The following is a 15,992-nucleotide window of genomic DNA, read 5'->3' on the forward strand; positions in this document are numbered from 1 at the left end:
ACTGCCTTCAAGATTTTCTCTTTGTTCCTCTCTTTCAGCAGTTCCATACACTTAGGCATATGGGATAATTTTTTTTCTTTTTTCTTTTTTTGGTTGTTTGCTTTGTATTTGTCTTCCTTGGTGTTCTTTGAACTTGTTGGATCTGTGGTTTAGTGTTGTTAATTTTGGAAAATTCTCAGCTATTCTTTTGGTTTTTTGGGGGTTTTTTTGGCCCACACCACGCGGCTTGCAGGCTTTTAGTTCCCCAACCAGGGATTGAACCCAGGCCCTTGGCAGTGAAAGCGCAGAGTCCTAACTGCAAGACCACCAGGGAGTTCCCTAATTTTGGAAAATTCTCAGCTATTCTTCAAATATTTCTTCTATCCTGTTCTCTATTCTCCTTTGAAATTCCACTTACATATATAATAGATCATTTGATATTGTTCTGCAGCTCTTGAGTCTTTGTTTTGTTTTTTGTTTGTTTTGTTTTTGGCACCCTTTTAAAAATCTTTGTGTTTTAGGGTAATTTCCATTGGCCTATCCTTTGGTTCAGTGATTCTTCCCTTGGCTGTGGGAAGTCTATCAATGAGACTATCAAAGGCATTCTTCATCCCCATTACTGTGCTTTTTAGTTCTAGCATTTTCATTTTATTCTCATAGTTTCCAGCTCTCTGCCAAAATTATCCATCTGACTGTGCATTTTCCTCCAGAATCTTTAACATTTAACATTTAAGTTATTGTAAATACTCTGTCTGATAGCTCCAACATCTTTGTCATATCTGAGTCTATTTTTCTTGCTCTCTTTGCCTCTTGACATTGTGTCTTTTTTCCTTGCATCTCCATGTGCCTTACAATATTTTTTTGAAGTCAGACACTTATATTAGACAGAAAAGACTAAGGTAAATAGTTTTTATACCTGGCAGTGGGCACATACGTACTTCTGCTAGGCCTTTAATGTGAATGTTTGACTCATTCCATTTAGTAGTTGAGCTGGGTTTGGACCTTGTTATTGCTATGGTTAACCTCAGTGAACCCAAAGCTTCAGATTCCTGTATGTGTTTAGGATGAGAGCTTATTTGCCAGAGTTTTCCTCAGTGTCTGTTCCACTTAGTTTGAGGTTGTTCATTTGTGCTGTGCCTTAGAGCAGGTCTCTTTTCATGCTCTTGTTCCTCTCCCTGCAGTAGACTGCTATTGTTTATTACTGGATGCCTATTAGCCTGGAAAGGGGAGGGTCTTTTCTGTTGTTCAGTCTTACCCTGGGTCTGAGGAGTAGACCTATATAGTGATACTGCCCCACCCTCAGCTGTAGGTCTGGGCCCAGGATGTTTTCCTGCCCTACCTTCAGGAGTAGAGTGTTTTTTCTGTTACCATCCCCCCAGTGGCAGTGGGTTTTTACCAGTGCTCTTAGGGCAACAGGGTTTGTTGCCTTTCCATGAGAAGTTCAAGGCTCGTGTCCACTAGGAGAGAGGTGAAATGGATCTAGGAAATGCTCCCTTCCACCAGGCTTGCATCAGCATTGATTCTTTCTCAGAGCTCTCATCCTGCCCCTGTCCTTTTTGTGTGTACTCAGTGAGGTCTAAGGAGAAGACCCTGCAAATGAATGCAAAATTTCCCTTATCTAATAACTCCTAGTGGTTCCCTATTTTTGCTGGTCCACCATCAATCTTTATCAATTTGTTAAAAATTTTCTTACTGGTGTCTGCAGTGTCTGCCCCAGGTTAAAAACAAACAAACAAAAAACCAAAAAAGTGCTTGCTTCTTTTCTCTTTCTCCTTGGAGGCATCTGTCTTAGATAGATTGTAGGTTGGTTGCCTTTCAACCTTCACTTTCTGATGGGTTCAAGAAAAGTTGTGATTTGCAAATTGTCCAGCATGTTGTTGTAAGAATAGGAGCAATGCCCTTTTCAGCTTTCTACATCTTAATAGGAAGCAGTAAAAAGACTAGTTTGTTTTTGTTTTTGTTTTACCTGAATAACTTCAGGAAAAAACAGTTATGAGTCACCAAGAAAAGATAATACAGAAAAAGATATACAAATCAAAACATCAAACTAAAAAATTCACACTGAACCTGAATGTACGTTCATGTTATGAGCAAAGAAAAAGGGAGGAAACCTATCCCTGTAATAAAGTCTAATGGCCCATAGCTTTTGAGAGCTACCATCACTGGTATCACATTGTCCTAGAATAGATGACTTTATAGTATAATTTATGCCTTTTCCAAGACTAACTAAAAGCATTCTGTTTCAAAAAAGGCCTGTCTGGTTTATAAAAAGAGCTCATTTAATTATGAGTACTGATTCTTCCCTCATTGAATAAAAGGACAATATTACTGTCTGGATTTTAGTTTTTATCAGTTTTTTTTAATCAATTTTAACCTTAAGGAAAAACTACCTAGTAAGTCAAACTCCCTTATTTCACTTTTGCTTCAGCACTATTTAGTGTTTAATGACTCTATCTTTGAAGACGAAAAGCAGGAGCTTGTTACAATAAATTGGACATTCAGCTGTACCCTACTTGTGTATATTCTTAATTCATATTAAGATTTCAACAAAAGAAACCTTGGAAATATAACTCATATCAAGTGATAGTGGGGTTTTTGTTTGTCTAGTTTTCGTTGTTTCATTTCAACAAAACATCGACCTACTTTGTAAAAGGTGAATTAAATGTTTCAAAGCATCTTCTGTTATCAAATATGGTTAAATGACTGAGAGAGGCCATGCCAATGTTGTTGCCAGAGAAGAGTGTTTGTATCTCACCAACTGTGATTCTGGTTCCTTAGGGAAGGAAAATATAACCACGCAGCCTGCTTCGGTCTCCAGCCTGGCTGCCTCCTGCCTGATGGGAGCCGCATGATATCTGTGGCTGCCCTCGTGGTGAACTTCTCACAGCCACTAGCAGGTCGTCCCTCTCTCCTGAGACACGATGAGGTGAGGACTTACTTCCATGAATTTGGTCACGTCATGCATCAGATTTGTGCACAGGTGAGTGATTTTTTTTTTTTTTATGATAGACCTACTAATTGCTTTTCCAGATTTTTTTTCCACCGATGTCAGAAACATGTTTCTTAACATGCTTTCTCAGAATCTGAACATGTTCAAAAATGTCATAGGCCTTCTGCAAAAACACAAAATTTTTCTTACTATGTTTCACAACATACTTTTACTCAGAGATTGATCCACTAATGAGAGAGCTTCATTGAATACCACCCTATGAAAAAAAAATGAAAACTGTCGTTAAGGAAGGGTTACAAGTACTGTGTTTTTTCCTTTTAAATCTTTTCCTCATAGGAATTTGGTGTAAGCTTCAGAGATAAACTGTGCTATAATCTGTCTCTTCTGCTTATTAATGCTTTGTTTAGTTCAATGGTTTTCATTCATCCAGACTTTGTACTCCTTTTTTAATAATAAATATTTTGTAACACCTTCCTTTACTAGCCTTCAATTAAAATCGCAGATAGCATGGTATAGCCATGGGGAGAATTTACTAAGAAAGAGAATGTGTGTATGCAGCGGATTGCAACTAATTTCTCTTTATTTTTAAAAATGAAAAGTGTATTTATTCTAAACTTTGTAACATAGACCAGTAAACTAGGCCCACACTATTCTAGGATGAACCATATGAACATGCCAATATTTAACCGCTGTTGACATACGAAAACATCTAGTTCAGTTGTTCAGCCTAACAGTTTAAAAAACTGATATTTACAGAAGTGGAGGGGCAGTTTTCCAAATTTGAAATATCCATGCATCTCTAAAGATGAACTTTTTAGAAATAACCTCTTTATCAGAATAGTTTTAGATTTACAGAAAAGTTGCAAAGACAGTACTCCTCACCCTGTTTCCCCTACTGTTAACATCTTATAGTACATTTGCCACAACTAAGAAGCTAACAGCATTGGTACAGTACTCCTAACTAAACTCAACACGTTATTTGGATTTAACTAGTTTTTCCCTAACGGTCTTTTTCTATACAGATAATTTTTTTTAATCTATGCAATATCCTCACTGCATAAAAGAAAACATTTTGTTTATGTTTTTCAAATTGTAATGCCTGGGCATGGCTGTGTAGTAAGACATAATGAAGTATTCAGGTTATATGTGAATGACCCTGAATCTTGCAGCAAAAACTGCAGACTGATACGTAAGCGGTTTGTTTTGTCCATTAAAGTCCAAGAATGGTATAGCCAGTTGTCTTAGTTCAGATTGCTATAAAAGAATACCATAGATTGGGTGACTTAAAAATAACAGAAATTTCTCACAGTTCTGGGAGCTGAAGTCCAAGATCAAGGTGCTGGCAGATTTGATGTCTGCTGAGGACCTGCTTTCTGGTTCAGAGATAGCACCCTCTCACTGTGTCCTCACATAGTGGAAAGGAGCTCTCTGGGATCTCTTTTATAAGGCACTAATCCCATCCATAGGACTTCACCTTCGTGACTTCATCATCTCCCAAAGGCCCCACCTCCTACCATCACATTGGGGGTTAGGTGTCAACATACGAATTTAGGGGTGGGACACAAACATTCAGGCCTCAATAGTGACATGATTTTCCAAAATGGTGACTATCTCTTGGGACACTTCCAAATAGAAAGTAATCTTACTTTGATTTACACGATTGATTCTAGAAGTTAGAGTCTTGGAAACTTTAAGTGTGCAAAAAAATTTTTGTAAAAATATGTGCAATGGAGTTAGTTTCTAGGCTCACTTAATTATAGATTTTTCATTTATATGAATGTCCAGCAGGACATATGAATGACATGCAGAATAGGGGACAATTTTTTATTGTCTTGACATGTGCAGTTCAGTCCTGGACATCCAGCATCCCACCCCCAGAGCAGCCCCTAATCATTGTAATAACCAAAAATGTACCCACTCTTTTCCAGAATACTACTATCACTTTTGTTAAAAAAAAAGTATTTAGTTCTTTGAACACTTTATCTTTACATTCTGGTGTTTCCATGTTTTATTTTAAAAAACAGAGGGGACTCCGATATGAATCTATTCAGATAAATAAATCCTAATATACTGATATAGCCATTTCTACTCTCTGTTTAATCCAAGGAAAATAAAGCTTTCAGAATAACCTAAATTTTCTTTCTTAGGTAATTTTAAAGTCTATTTTCACAGCAATAGGGTTCCTGAAATATTTATTTTCCATCAGTGTTCATTCTATGACTGACATTTCCTTTAATTAGGGTAAGTCTAGGTTCCATTTTTCTCAAGTGATTTTATGAATAATTTGGAAAAGTCAAATATTTTTCTTAATTTCAGACTTAGGTTACTTAGATTATCTAAGATCTTAGTTACGTATTTGTACACAGATAAACAATAGTCTGCTTTTAGAACAGTGGATCTTAACTTCTTTGGATCTGAGAACCTATGAAAATATGATTTAAGCTATAGATACCCCTTCCAGAAAAATGCACATACACTTATACAGTCAGATTTCTACCTGAAATTTCAAAGGCACACCGACCCCCTGAAGCCCAGACTATACTGAATTCCAAGTTAAAAACTGGGTTAGAGCAGTTTCCTCCTTTATTTGGATGTTGATTATTAGCTAATGATTTCTGAGGAAGTAATTTGGTGTCTTAATCACATTTATTAAAATAATACTGATCCTCAAATAGGGTTTTCCATGCTTTTGATGCATGTTCTTGTGTTCAAACACAGCCCTCTTATAACCGTAATATTGTATGCTTATCATGTATTCACGATACAGTTCTCTACAACTCTGTTATTCTCATTATTTCTTACAGTAATTTTGATTCTTTGAAATACTCATTTTAGTACTGGAAAATAACTGTCTTGGTATTATTTCATTTTAAAGCTCTGTGACTCATGAATGAAATGTATATACATATTATATATGAATGAACTATATATGAATATATAATTATATATATGCCCAAACATATATATGACTGAACTACACACATGAATATATATGAATCAGTATGTATACTGATATACTGATGATAGTATATATACTGATATTCTGCTGATAACATTTACTGTTGATCAATATATATACTGATGAATGAAATACATGTATGTTTCATATATACACATACATATGAATCAACTATATATACGAACATATATATATGACAACTATACATATGAATATATACATGAATCAGTGTATATACTGATGATGAATGATGTCTCTTTCTTGAAACAGTAGATTATATTCAATTCTTAGAATTTGCCTAACCTCCTTCTTGAACACGAAATGTGTCATACAGGTGAATAGTGTATTAGTACAGTCCCTTGTGGGGTCATCACTTAATGACATTATCTTCGAAAAATCTCTTGTTTGTCTGTTAATCCTTTCAAATGTCCTGTAATGTTTTAAGATCTTTTAAAGTAACGTATTTGAAACCAGTGATCACTGCTTTTGTCTTAAAAGTAACAGACGCAGATCCATATATTTGCAGCTTTATAATGATTTCAAAACCTTTTGTACCGACCTAAAGTAGATGGCAGTGAAAAAGGAGTTTAATAGTTTCTGTGTTCAGTAATACTTCTGACTTATCTGAGAAATATATAGTGAATTTATAAGTTTGCCATACATATTCAGTAGATTGGTTTTAAGATATGGCAGCCAAGTGTTTGAGTTCTCCACTGTGGCAGTTTGCAAGTTTGATGACCAGAAGAGCTTGCTAGAGCTTGTCATAGTAATATTTAAATATGTCAGCAGGAACATCCAGTTTTCAAACATGTAGATGGACTAGTTCAAGGTGTCTACTATCTCATCATTCAAGAGAATGAGTTTCACTCATATTTTTGTGTTTACACTACAGGGTAGATAATTTTGAAGATAGCAGTCAGGAGGTGGCATCCTTAGTATCTGTTCCTGTTTCATGGCTTTATTGTGGTTTGGGCGTCAGTAATCGCTGGACTTTTGAACTTCCTGTAGAAAAGAAGAGTAATGCTTCTTAACAGCCTCTATTGTGATGTCTCTGTGTTGGTTGTGCATTAAGAGCAGTAATGAGTTTTAGACTGTTAGAGATCGTTATTTTAAAGCAACACATGAGAATCACAATAAAGCCTTATTAAAGTGAAAGAAAAACTTCACATTTCACATAACCTGTTATTTCATCTAAAGACTAGTAGAGCATCTTGTCTGCTTTAAATATTGTGGATTAGATGTTGTTTTAAATAAATGTAGCCTATATCAGTTAGGAAGGCACCCTAGTGTTATGAAAAGAGAACTGGATTAAAAATCATCCGTGTATTTGTAGGCCTGGCTATGTGACTTTTCGCACGTTTTCTGACCTCCTTGGGCCATCTCTTTTTTCTTATTCATAAAATAAGAAACAACAACAATTCTCATATCTGCTTCCCTGGAGTGCTGATGAGATTAAATAATGTGTGAAAAGGTACTTGGGAAAGAATAAAGTGCCATACACGTTTGAAGTGTTCTTGTAACTATACTTATATATAATTCAACTCTTTTGAAATCAATAAGTGCATACAGGTCCAATTGAGGCGGGGGAAAAGATTGCCATGAGGAAAAGCACTGTCCCTTCAGATTTTAAAGAGTTCACAAATGCTTACCCGCCATGGGTTTTGGGTGAACATCTGTGGAAGGTGATTGGAAAACATCACGTTTGTATTTTTGTTTTGTTTTAATGATTACTGCCTACTTAGAAGTTTGATTCCTGGAGCTGGAGCAGAATGAGCGCTTTATTTATGTATTTATTTATTTTTGAAAGTATCTTTTTTTTTTTCTTTTTGTCCGAGCCACACAGCTTGAGGGGTCTTAGATCCCTGACCAAGGATTGAACCCGGGCCCTCGGCAGTGAGAGCACAGAGTCCTAACCACTGGAACACCAGGGAGTTCAACAGAATGAGCAGTTTAGAGTATTGGCAAAGGTGGAAGATTAGTTGAAGGGAAACGTGGGTCCATTTATCTTCAGCATTAACACCAAGGAGTAGGTACTTGGAGGAAGCCGAGGACAGGCTTGGTCAGACGAGCCAGGATCATGCTCGGTCAGGCAAACTGGGCAGGCCAAGAAGTATGATAGCAGCCAAGATTCACTGAGCACTGACCATGTGCCAGGCATCATAGTCAGTGCTTTACATTCATTAATTAATTTTATCCTTATAGTGTTCTCTGAAGTGGGTTTACCTGTCTACTTCTATTATTATACTATTATTGCCCCCATTTCCAAGTGGAAAAAAACTGAGACTTAGAAAGGTTAAATGTTCACCCAAGATCTGACCACCGTGCTCCTCACCCCTCTCCTTTATTGCCTGTAACCATTCTTTGCATCCCCCCATCCTTGTGGTGGAGACGGCATTATGTCATGTGGTCTGAATTCGGGCTCCCAGGTGTGTATTCCTGTTGGATGGACTTCTTTCTCCCAAGTTTCTTAAATCGCATTCCCTCTAAATCAATCTCATGTGAACTTGTGTGGAATGATGAGTTTATCTAGTTCCACATTTCCCTCTGTGTAAGTTGACCTTTTAGGTCTCAGTCCTGAAGTACACTGAAGACCTATCAACAACCTTGTAGCCTCTACTCCCTGCCCCCAACCCTGCACACTATTACAGTTTCCAACATCAGTGTTAGGAGCAATTTCTTTCAGGACCCAATTTTTTTTATTTGAATATTTGTGTGTTTGTTTTTACATACACAAGCACATAGACACCTGTACATAGAATAAATGCTGAAGTCATAAACCAAATGTGATGGCATACACATTGTTTATTTCTGTTTAGAGACTTTTTTTTTCATTTCATTACTGTATTTTCTGCATTTTTTTTTTAATAATTAGAAAAATCTGTTTAAAAGAGAAATGTTTCATTGACTCCTTAGAAACAGAGTTATTATCTATTGTGTCTGACCTGTTATACTAGATATGGTAGAATGGGGTTCAAAAGATACAGTATCTTGAATGTTTAGAGTTAAGTGTGAGGATATGAAATGTAACAATTAAAAAATTAAAACCAGAATATTATTAAGTAAAATGATACAAATGATATACTGATTAAGTATTGAAAGAAGACAGAGTAGAGAGGTAATGTTGGGTGGGAAGCTAAGAGGTCAAGTATGAGAATAAGAGAACTCTCTCAGAGTTGTTCGAGGTTGGGTCTTCACACAGAAACATTCTCCTCACAGCTTCACTTATTTCACAAAGATTAGTTGACCATCTACAACTGTCTGTGCATGTGCTGGATTTTGGAGGTACAGTTCTTAATTAGGTATACATACATATAGGGTTATTCTTAGCATTTGAGTTTGAATAGTATTTTTGTTTTCCTCTAAAAAGAAGTAGTTTAGTATAAGAAGTAGTAGTCAGGAACGTATAGCCAGTTTGGGGGTGAGCATGTGAATTTAAGGTGCAGTATTCAAGACTTCTGCAGGGAGTTCCCTGGCAGTCCAGTGGTTAGGACTCGGCACTCTCACTGCTGGGGCCCGGGTTCGATCCTGGTTGAGGAACTAAGATCCCACAAGCTGCGTGGCGTGGCCAAAAAGAAAAATCTTCTGCAGATAATGTGTTGCTTCACGTCTTAAATGATGGTGGTAATACTGACCTGTGGAACTATAGGGCTGTTGTAAAAGTTAACAAAGTGTTATTCAAGTTCTCTTTATTACTATTTTCATTGCCAGTGATTGCTAGGTATATGTGAAGTTAAAAGTATGACCTTTAACCTTCTGTTTATAGCAAAGCCTAGGAGACAGTGGCACTTTTTTTCTCCAATGCCTTGTTACTTAAACTTCATCATCCCTGGATTTAGGGGTAGATCAGACAGGGGACATGGAATGACTGCTAAGAAATCAATAGGGGATCATCTCAGACAACCAAGGTCCGCTCTCCTGAGCCCTGTTCTTTTTCCTCAGCACAGTACACTTATTGACTTCAGCAACTGCCTTTTTGTAAATGCTAAAAGCAACCAGTCTCTTAATTAGAACAATAACCCATATAGGATTTGGTCTTTAAAGCTCGCATAACTTTTTGAGCTTTAGTTTATATAATTTTGCTCCAGCTCTCACTGTGTTGTATCAATTGAGAAATTAATCTCTGTAGCATCAAGTCATTTGTTGTAAAAATCTATAACGGAGTATATTTTAGGCATCCGACTGTCTGTTTAAAAAGATAATATAGAAAAGTCTCATAGTTTTAGACAACTTTCTTCCTCTCGAGAACTTCTAACCAAACAGGAACCTAGTTTACCTTGTTTTCTAGGCTTTTATTGTCAAAATATTTCCTGCAACAAAAATGCTCGTAAGGTACTATATTCAACACCATTGAATTATTCGTGTTGAAAACTGTATAAAGTACTTCTTGGGTTCTTTGGAACCTACAGTTGAAAACTGGGGAGTGGTATTTGCCGGCTGGTCATCAATGAGTAATGGAATTCCACAGCCAGGCTGTTTTGCACGTCAGGCCCCCATCAGGCTGCTGGATCCTAAGACTTGCCCGTGGTTTCTTTGTGGACGTACACAGTGACTGACTGTGGATTCCTTAGCACTTTCAAATTCAGTTATTTGCTGGAAATTGAGCTTTTGGATTTTGTAAGTTCTTTGTCCTCCTCATTTGAAAATATTTAAATGGTATTGCCCAAAGGGCACACAGAGAAACAGCATGACTTTCGGGAAATTAGTAAGCAGTAGAGTTATTTTTAGCTTTTACTCCTAGCAAACATTTCCTTTTGTTCTTTAGAAGACATTGTTGATCTGTTCATTCATGTGCTGTGCTCTCTCCCCAACTACAGGGTGGCTTCAGATAGAATAAGCCCTCTCTTCTCTACTCTGCGTGACAGAATTGTGTTAATTTAATTTTAACTCATGAGTTATTCATTTGTTCATGTTTTTCTAGGTTCTGAAATACCACCGCCACCACCAAATACGCACATACATTTTATTGCTATTTGGGGTTGATTTTCCCTCTCATCAGCAAACACTAACCAAAAAATGTTCACATAAGCAGGATATACAAAATTTATATTTTTCTCAAAATATTGTACAGTGATAGTTGATGGTGTGATTTTGTCTTTATTTACTTATTTTACAACTATAATATTTAGAAAGCTATGCAGTTAGTATTACAGAATCCCAAATCCAGGATAGTTGGTTACAAAGGCTGGCGTTTACACCTCAATCTCATGTTTGATCTTTGAAAAATCTTCCAGTATATAGAGGAAATCAGATTTTTAAGGAAGCACACTGAAACCTCGCTTTTACTATTCACATAAAGGCAAGTTTGATATAAGACTAGATCCAAGATGATTTCATCAATTTGTCACATTATAATTTAGCCTTTTTTTCTTTGATTTTTCTCTGAGATAGAGCGGTATAATAACACTTGTGGTTAAAATTGGGGTTCTGTAGTCCGACCACCAGGTTTAAAATCCTAGTTCTACCATTAATCTCAGTATAGCTCAATTTCCTTATCTCATAAATGGAGATTACAGTGCTTTATACAATTGTTTTGGAATTTGAATCAGATAATCCATGCAAAGAGCCTAGCAAAATGCCTGACATAGTAAAGTCTCCATAGATGTTGACTATTATAATTATTGTATAAAATTATTTCATCTATAATGTTAGATGTAGTTATTTTTAGAAGATTATATACAAGAAAGTGGCAAAATACTCATTTTTCTGGACCCCTTGACTCTTTCCCTGTAAGAATTTTTTATTGGGATAAAAAATTATGTATCTGTCCTCAAACAGAGGTTACCTAATTCCAGTGCCTAGTGAATTTAGTTTCCCTTGGCCCTTCAGTAGTTGCAGCTCTTCATATCTAGAATCAGCACAATTATAATAGGAAGTCAAGCAAAACATTTTTTTTCATAAAGAGAGGAAGGCAGAATGTGAGGTGGCGTTGACATCTGTGCCTCTGCCCTGGGCCAAAAACAGAATGGTTATTTGCTGCTGATTTGGCAACCAATCTGCTGCCTTCTCCAGTGGTTAAGTCCCCTTCCTTTCCCTTCCTTCCATTTAGAGCCCCAGGGATGATGAAGTCAGAGAGAGAAGACTGGGATGTGAAGCGTCTAAATAGGGAAACAGGACAGAGGTTCAGGGAAAGATAACAGAATAACCCCCATTCTGCTGCTGATCCAGTTGGGTAAATGCTAAATATTCCTCTGCCAATGGCAATTTTACATGAGTTCTCTGGACAGTGTGAAGGTTGAAAAACACCAGCCTGTCTAGTGAATTCCCATCTTTCTGCTCAAGAGCTTTCTAACATCTGATTCAACAATTTACTAAACCTTCCTTTTTTAAATAAAACTTTTTTTTTAACACTTAGCCCACACCCTCAGAATAAGTCCCTTATTTTTACAGTGGGTACTTTAACTTCTGAGTATATCAGTTGTTTCTCTTTTCTCATAGCTGCATTTAACTCACCTCACTTGCCAACTATTATAGTGCTAAATCCCACTGAAGGGGCTTCTTGTTTTAAGGTAACATCTTCTACCCAATCTGAGAGGTACAACTCTGGCTTTCTACAACACGGTTGTCTTAGAAACACTTATATAAAGTTTAGAACACAAAACACCACACACATGAAAAGGGCATCTGTCTGTAATGTTGTAATTTAACTCTTTAACTGATTTAGGTGAAAACTTGAGTAGTTAAATAATAGACTGATGAATGCCCCAGAAAGGCATGTATTGAGTAAACAAAAATATGCAAATAGAAAGGGGAGCTAGGGAGAGATTGTCTTAGATTATGGATCTCTTCATTTTTAATGGGAAATTCCTTTTGGTTTTTTTTTTTTTGGCCACGCTGAATGGCTTGTGGGATCTTAGTTCCCCAACCAGGGATCTAACCCACGCCCTCAGCAGTGAAAGCACAGAGTCTTAACCACTGGACTGCCAGGGAATTCTAATGGGAAATTCTTCTAAAATACTTTTACTTTCAAAGCTTAAGGCTTCTTTTAACTTAGACTGATTTTTTTCAGTTATGATTTCTTAATGATTGTTTCAAGTGTGTTCTGTGATTCAAAAGAATGAAATATTAGTTCAATATAGGGTATTTGGGGGTTATTTTTCAGGCTGCTTGGCTACTGTGTTTTATTTTCATTTAAATTTGAGGTTATCCTAACCATTCAAAGAAGCAGTTGACTCTGATTCTGACTTAAGTTTTGGTGAGTCTTAATTATAATTCATCATATATGTAGTTTTCATTCAGTGCTTTTTAAAAAAGACCTTTATGTTTACTTTTTAGACCGACTTTGCACGATTTAGTGGAACAAATGTGGAAACTGACTTCGTAGAGGTGCCATCACAAATGCTTGAAAATTGGGTGTGGGATGCTGATTCCCTCCGAAGACTGTCAAAACATTATAAAGATGGAAGCCCTATTACAGATGATCTGCTTGAAAAACTTGTGGCTTCTAGACTGGTCAACACAGGTATGACTTATAATTTTAGAAAATAAACTAGAATTGCTTAATGGAGGATTGGTGGCATCTTGTTTTTTTTTTTTTTTTTTTTTAGGTAAGAAGTGGATTTATTTAGAGAGATACACATTCCATAGACAGAATGTGGACTGTCTCAAAAGGCAAGAGTGGCACCAGAGCATGGGGTCGTCTCAGAAAGTGAGAGCGGCCATGAGAGAGACACTCTCCATGGACTGAGTGTGGGCCATCTCAGAAGGCAAGAGGCCTGCTGAATCTTCTATAGAACTTATTTTGTCTTTTGTAATGATAGTACCCCCAGAGTGTTAATATGAGAAGGGAAGACTGCTACGTATATTGGAATACTGAACCCTGAAATTATGTCCAAGAAAAAAAAAATACATCTCCTTTAAAATCTTAAATAGAATGAGATGTCTTGCTCCGATTTTGCAATGAGTACTACAGGAATCAGTTTTTGAAATCTATGATCTATGGTCAGAACACGTAGTTCTCTCTTCTCCAAAACATGTCCAACATTCTTATGTTATCAGGTCTCCTGACCTTACGCCAGATTGTTTTGAGCAAAGTTGATCAGTCTCTCCATACCAACACTTCGCTGGATGCTGCAAGTGAATATGCCAAATACTGCACAGAAATTTTAGGTGTTGCAGCTACTCCAGGTATGTAAATACGATCACTAAAAGTTCACTCTTCCTGTGAAGCACAGGGTATACTCCTAACACTGCCAGAGAAGGTAGAGTTTGTCAGGCAGGTTGCCTAATATAATTTGTTTCTGATTTCTGAAATCAGGCCATGACTTTCAGGTCAGCATACTCTGTCCTCAGAGTTATCCTGTCCAAATGTGCTTGAAGGGGAGGCGGCGCCAGCTTTGCAGCATTTTAGTGTGATCAGGCGTGAGCAGTCGGCCTCCACCCCAGAGCAGAGAAAGCCACTGCGTTTGGCAGCACCGCCTGGCTCTGCCCTCCCTGTATGCACCGTGACTTCCCTAGGGTTTCGGTAAGATGTTGCCAGAAGGGGCAGTTTGAGAGAAAGGCACAAGCTTCTACCTTGTGTCTGATTCTGCTTCTGAGGTCAGTTAAGGCAGTTTGACTAGCAGTTTCTAACCTGGTATTATTTATGAGATTCATGTGAGTGGGTGGGAGATGCTCAGACATAGGCTATGTTACGTTTACATTTGTATATTTTAAGCAAACATGTAGCTGTACGTGTATACGTAGTTGGAAAGGTGAGTTTTTTCCATCAAAGAAATTGTTGTTTAATTGAGTCAGTCACATTTTATAGCGATATTAAAGGTCAGAATAGTCCGTTGAGTTCATCCAGGCTGCTCGCTTCCTTTTGTGATCTGTTTCTAGTAGACTGAACAGCAACTTTGTGCCTCAGGCCACTTTGACAAAATCCTTTTGTAAAGTAGCCCTAGAGGTAGATTGAATTGGTAAGACCTTTTTAGCTCTTCACGTAAAGAATTCTTTTTCAGTAATTATGAACCTCAAATAAGTGCCATACTGATACGTTTCAGATATAAATAGGTGTGACAAAGAGTAGGCTTAATATTATTAGAGTATTTGTAAGACACATATGTGTCTAAGGGATAAGAAAGGAGTGAGTTGTCTGATAAGTGTGGACAAAGCCTCTGAAACTATTGTTAGGCATTCCAGAGCTTAGGGCCGAAACCGGCTCTGAGGTGGAGCTGTCATAGGAGAGAAGTTTGTAAACATCTTGGCCAACGGCACCCATAAACTCAGGGAGTACTAGAGGTGAGGACCTATCACTGTCTCCTCCCACAGCTGGACTCCCCATAGGGAAACCTTAGCTAGCTGAGAACCTGCTATTTAACATTTGCCGTCACATTGATTGAAATGTATCTTTCTTTAAAGACACAAATATGCCAGCAACTTTTGGACATTTGGCGGGGGGATATGATGGCCAATATTATGGATATCTTTGGAGTGAAGTATTTTCCATGGACATGTTTTACAGCTGTTTTAAAGAAGAAGGGATAATGAATCCAGAGGTATTGTATTTTTTTTCCTCCTTTTGTTACTTCTGTAGTTGCCCCCTCCCCTTTAACTCCTAGTAAAAAAAATATTTATCACACCTAGATTTTTAGAGGAAGAGATCTGATAACAAATTTTAACTTTAAAGTCTGGCATCTTCTCACATCATCATACATCATTAAGTTGCTTTGTGTAAGTGATTAATCCTATAAGTTAAAGAAAAACCCTACTGCATTTTCTTGCTTATTAACATTCCAATATATTGCATAATTAAAATTCAAAGCTTTGTTTATGCATTTGAGCATTTACAGCTGCCAGTTTTGACATGTGCCATACAGTGTTTTAGTTTTATGGGAGGTTGGGAAAGAAAGGTAAACTCCTTCCTGATATAAATGGTCTGCCTATGTTTTGATACGCTCTACACACTTTCATTATATATTTGCGGTGGAAGGCACCCTTTTTTCTGTGATTGGCATGCGCCGCCTACTACATGGTTTGTAACCTAAATGCCTTTAAGTAATTTAAGCTGCTTCATTAACCTGAGCCGTTCCTTTCTGAGTACAGTGAATTGACTGCCAGGTGGCTGCCAGCCAGACCTTCCTGAGTTACAGCCCCTCAGTCTCCACTCTTGCTGAAGACTCAGCT

General features: G+C 37.3%; 1 protein-coding gene across 5 annotated transcripts in view; it reads left to right on the forward strand.

Annotated features, from left to right (window-relative positions):
* NLN (neurolysin) overlaps nt 1-15,992 on the forward strand; it is a 98,102-nt gene that overhangs the window by 70,444 nt on the left and 11,666 nt on the right. For 4 of the 5 annotated variants that reach the window (XM_082373624.1, XM_082373627.1, XM_082373628.1 and 1 more), the window contains 4 exons: nt 2,758-2,959; nt 13,161-13,347; nt 13,884-14,012; nt 15,228-15,364. In XM_082373624.1, coding sequence (XP_082229750.1) covers nt 2,758-2,959; nt 13,161-13,347; nt 13,884-14,012; nt 15,228-15,364 — 655 coding nt within the window. The other variant, XM_082373625.1, reaches the window with a different exon arrangement.

The sequence above is a fragment of the Balaenoptera borealis genome (assembly GCF_965194805.1).
Source record: "Balaenoptera borealis genome assembly, chromosome: 2".
Lineage (NCBI taxonomy): Eukaryota > Metazoa > Chordata > Mammalia > Artiodactyla > Balaenopteridae > Balaenoptera > Balaenoptera borealis.